At 41.6% G+C, this 4,818-nt stretch overlaps 2 protein-coding genes across 2 annotated transcripts in view; one reads left to right on the plus strand and one right to left on the minus strand.

The window, feature by feature from the left end:
- On the plus strand, positions 1-3,286 carry LOC118416068 (ficolin-2-like). Its single transcript, XM_035821126.1, has 3 exons — positions 1-166; positions 766-1,098; positions 2,540-3,286. Exons 2-3 carry the CDS (start codon positions 789-791, stop codon positions 3,178-3,180), a joined length of 951 nt encoding a protein of 316 aa, XP_035677019.1. The 5' UTR covers positions 1-166; positions 766-788; the 3' UTR covers positions 3,181-3,286.
- Positions 3,287-3,536: 250 nt separating this feature from the next.
- The window catches only part of LOC118416321 (adenylate kinase isoenzyme 1-like), an 8,090-nt gene continuing 6,808 nt past the window's right edge, over positions 3,537-4,818 (minus strand). Inside the window, exon 8 of the mRNA XM_035821411.1 lies at positions 3,537-3,623. Coding sequence (XP_035677304.1) covers positions 3,537-3,623 — 87 coding nt within the window. The remainder of the gene's footprint in view (positions 3,624-4,818) is intronic.

A 4,818-nucleotide genomic window follows, 5' to 3' on the forward strand; every position in this document is an offset into this window, starting at 1 on the left:
ACAGCCCAAGGCAAAGAATTGATCGTCTGAACTAAAGAGCCGAATGTCCTTGTGAATTTCTCCCAGCCGACCGACCCTGACCTGGAGAACCAGCTGCCCCTGCTGCCTGACACTAGCCGCCGCAGGGCCAAGAGAGCTGCAAACGCCCTGACTGTTCCGCTCGGAGGTATGGAACTACTGTTCTATTCTATTACATTCTGCTCTATTCTATTCTATTCTATTCTATTCTATTCTATTCTATTCTATTCTATTCTATGCTATTCTATTCTATTCTATGCTATTCTATTCTATTCTATTCTATGCTATTCTATTCTATTCTATCTTATTTATTTTATTCTATCTTATTCGATTCTATTCTGACCTATTCTATTCCATTCCATTCTATTACATCTGTTCTGTTCCATTCTATTGTTTTCTGATCGATTCTACTTTATTCTGTTCTAGTCTGTTCCATTCTATTCTATCCTATTCCGTTCGAATCTATCCTATCCTATTATTCCTATTCTATCCTATCTATTCTATTCTATTCTATTCTATTCTATTCTAATTCTGGACAAACTCCTTGTCCATACTTGTCCAAGTTCACGCCTTGGCCCGACAAGGACTGGGACTGCAAGCGCGATGCTTTCCCAAAACTAGCAAGTTCATGATTTTCTTCCAGACTGGAAATTTTAGTCGAAATACTCCACAATAACGTTATTACAATTTAACCTTGATCCAGAATTACCTTACCCAACAGATATGCGCATTTGAACTTCTATACAGGTTGCAGCCAGGGGCCCCAGGGGATGCCTGGCCGAGACGGTCGGGACGGCGCGGTGGGCCCTGCCGGCCCGAGTGGTCGCGACGGCCGGGATGGAGTCACCGGGCCGCCAGGAGCAGCGGGTCGGGACGGCAGCGATGGAGATGCCGGGCCGCCGGGACCACAAGGACCCCCTGGTCCACCCGGGTCAGGCAGTGGTGACGGGAGGGTCGGGCCACCAGGGCCAGTAGGCCAGCCCGGCCCACGAGGGCCAATGGGTCCACCTGGAGTTTGTAATTGCAACGGTATCAACCCACCAGAACCAAATGCAACATCCTCGCCTGTAATATTGAAAGGTGCGTTCAAGAATCAAAATGCATACCTCTTATTTATTTATATTGCAATCCATACATAGTATGGGATTGCAATATATTGTTTTTTCTTTGTCTCTTTTTCTCCTGTCAAATCTTCAAATCCCTTCAACTTTTTCATCTTTTGGCCAAATGAGCTGAAATTTGGCAGGGTGGTAGAAATAGCAAATACCCTCAGGTGTTTGTTTTCACTTTCTTGATAGAGGACTTAGAATTTATGATATTAAGGGTTTTTGGTCATTTTTAGACAAAATATATATATTTTGGGCCCCTGTGCCCTGGTATTACAACCTAATGACCTGAAATTTGGTACAGAGGTGCACTGGACATATGGGCACAGGAACCTATTAACACTTTCTTCATAGATCACTTTAAAAATGAGTTATTTTAGGGTTTTAGGCCATTTTTGACTAAAAATGTATATTTTTGGCTCCTATGCCCTTGTATTAAAACCAAATGACCTGAAATTTGGTACATAGGCGCGTTTTGACATATGACCACAGGACCCTATCAACACTTTATTCATTGTTTACTCCAAAAATGAGTTATTTTAGGGGTTTTGGCCATTTTTGACTAAAAATGTATATTTTTTGCTCCTATGCCCTTATATAGAAACCAAATGACATGAAATTTGGTACAGAGGTGCATTGAACATATGCTCACAGGACCCCATTGACACTTTCTTCATAGATCACTTCAAAAATTAGTTATTTTGGGGTTTTCAGTCATTTTTGACTAAAAATGTATATTTTTGGCTTCTATGCGCTTGTATGCAAACCAAATGACCTGAAATTTGGTACAAAGGTAGATTGGACATATGGACCCCATCAACACTTTCTTCATAGAGCACTTATAAAATGAGTTATTTTGGGATTTTTAGCCATTTTTAACTAAAAAATGTATATTTTTTTAGCTCCTATGCCCTTATATAGAAACCAAATGACCTAATATTCGGCATGAAGGTGACTGTGTAGGACAAGTGCCCACAGTACTTCATTTTCCCTTAGAGCATACATTACTTCAAATTGTTGCATTTTGGGATTTTTTCAAGGATGAAGATGGATTGCAATATGCTGTATTTGCTCCTAAGCAAATGTCGGCCTTTCTAGTTGTCTATTGAGATTTACCACATAAGAGAACGGGTTGAAATAACAGGTGACTATCACCCTTTCAAATTGTTAACCGGAGACCAGCTGCAGACTGTAAGGTTTGATCCACTCACACCTGGAAGGAACCCATTTCGACAAGTGTGGCTCTTCTCAAACACGGGACCTCTATTTAACGTCACTCTATTTAACGCTCAACAATCTTAGCTGCTCATTCTTCAAGTTATAACAAGTTATTAAATAATTAATAATCTTTTTCCAGTTACATTTTGCTACCTAGTCTGCAGTTGAAGACCTTGAGTGAAACTTTTGTGTTCCAGATTGTGACGAACTGTTCAAGGCAGGGTACAGCAGTAGCGGCGTCTACACCATCCGTCCGGTGGCCTCCCGTGACCCGTTCCAGGTCTACTGCGAGATGACCGGCCGAGTCGGCTGGACGGTCTTCCAGAAGCGGTTCGACGGTTCCGTACATTTCGCTAACGACTGGGAAGCGTACAAAAATGGGTTTGGGGACTTGAACGGCGAGTTTTGGCTGGGAAACGACAAGATCTATCAGATAACCAACACTAGAAGCTATCGCTTGAAAATCGATCTAGAGAATTGGTCCTCAGAAACGGTATTTGCCGAATATGCTACGTTCTATATCGAGGACGAGGCAGAAAAGTACCGTCTGCAAGTTGGTACCTATAGCGGTACTGCAGGTGATAGTTTATCTTGGCATGATAATTACAGGTTTTCAACACACGACCAAGATAATGACGGATATGGTAACCATTGTGCTATTACCCATGGTGGACGTGGTGGTTGGTGGTATAGAGCTTGTGAGTACTCTAACCTTAACCAGCCATACAAGCATGGCGGTGAAGGGACAGATCACTACGGTATACAGTGGAATCAGTGGACAGCTCACCGGTACTCCATCAAGTCTTCTGTCATGAAAATCAGGCCTAATCTTCCGTAAAAAGAACTAACCTTGTCTTAAAGGTGGTATCTCACTGCACTTGCGTCACGCTTGCGTCACTTCGGGGTTCGAAAGATAGATATATAACGAGATAGAAAGAGAGATACATAACAAATTTTCTTACGTTTTGTGTATTTTTTACTTCTAAGTCATACTTTTACGTATTATGCAATATCTAAATTATGAAAAATAGGAGAAAGTTACACAACAGTGCCGCAGTGAACGAGCCCCGCAGTGACGCAAGCGTGACGCAAGTGCAGTCTATACAGTCTCTGGGACCAGTCCCTGACCTCAATGCCCAGGTCAGGGACTGGTCCCTTGCTCCCCCTTGTGAGGTTCCTCCATATTGCATGTTCTTATGCCCCAGTTTTATCTGCCTTCAGCTTTAATCCAATGTCTTTTACGATCTGGTCTTTCCAATGCTGGGAAGTCTTCCCCAGCGTCTGGGGGTTTCAAACTTCTGGTTGCAGACTTTATGGACAAGTATGTGGTGGTCTTCTTATCCCCGAACCACCAAACTAACATTCTTATCCATAGATGGTGCTTACAAGATCAAGGTAAAGGCATAGCTGTCCAAAATTGAATCTGTCCAGAAATAGGAACTGGACAAGGCATAGAGAGCGCAAAGTTTCTTAAGTGGTCATTTTACCTAGCTGCAGTTTGCAACACAATCAAAAGATGACTCTGTTGCACATTGGCCATGTTCAGGAGAGTGGATCACTCAGCAAGTTCCTTTCGAGTTATTCTAATCCTTTTCGTACATGGAAAGTGTAAAGCATACCCAAGACGGCAAAATAAAGTATTGGCCTTTTTTACTAGCTTGTGTCAATAACATAAACTAAGCTGCAATGGAAAATATACTAATTGACGGACACATGAATTGAATGTCACTTTGTCATGGATGCTCTAGATACGATATCTTACGTAGTATGTTACACACATTCTCGTGTCTAAATACACCATGTATCAAGAAACTCGATACAAGAAGTAGATTTGACTATATATTTACATCCGGCAGCTCTCATAATGCAATGATAGGTAAATAAATACAAGATTGTTATGTTACTAAAACAGATAATGACACTAATTCTTAGCCCCTCTTAATTGTATGAAGATTTTTGTTATCATCGTTTAATCAGGTATATGGCATGATTGCTGATGGTATATGATAGTCAGTGTTATATGGTAGATGTTGCTGCTGGTATATGGTAGTCAGCGTAAGTGGTATATGTTGATAGTATATGGTGGCTAACGTTATATGGTAGATGTTGCTGCTGGTATATGGTAGTCAGTAGGGCTGGGTACCGGTACAGAAAATGCAGGTCCAGGTCCGGTTCAGGTCCAAAGGATTAGGTCCAGGTCCGGACCTGAACCTGGACCTGGACCTGATGCAGTATGACTCATACCAATGGTCCATTTCACTACAAAGAAATCTGTTTGGTGGAGTATTAGACTCACACTGGCGCTTAAAAATTATACAACGCTAACTGCACCGGTACGATTGGCTGTAAAACTTGGTAGAAATTATTATAAACTCTACTCTACTTCACTCTTGTTATTTTCTTTCATCTACAAGCGCTAAAACGTGTGAATGCCTGATAAAATAATCTGTTAATTTTATAATCGGTCCAACATTCG

The sequence above is a fragment of the Branchiostoma floridae genome, chromosome 5 (genome assembly GCF_000003815.2).
Source record: "Branchiostoma floridae strain S238N-H82 chromosome 5, Bfl_VNyyK, whole genome shotgun sequence".
Taxonomy (NCBI): domain Eukaryota; kingdom Metazoa; phylum Chordata; class Leptocardii; order Amphioxiformes; family Branchiostomatidae; genus Branchiostoma; species Branchiostoma floridae.

What these genes read in the sequence shown, in the direction of transcription:
- LOC118416068 (XM_035821126.1), top strand. Translation starts at nt 789, where the DNA reads ATGCCTGGCCGAGACGGTCGGGACGGCGCGGTGGGCCCTGCCGGCCCG. An exon ending in CTCGCCTGTAATATTGAAAG is followed by an intron (nt 1,099 to 2,539) that starts GTGCGTTCAAGA and finishes TTTGTGTTCCAG; the next exon opens with ATTGTGACGAACTGTTCAAG.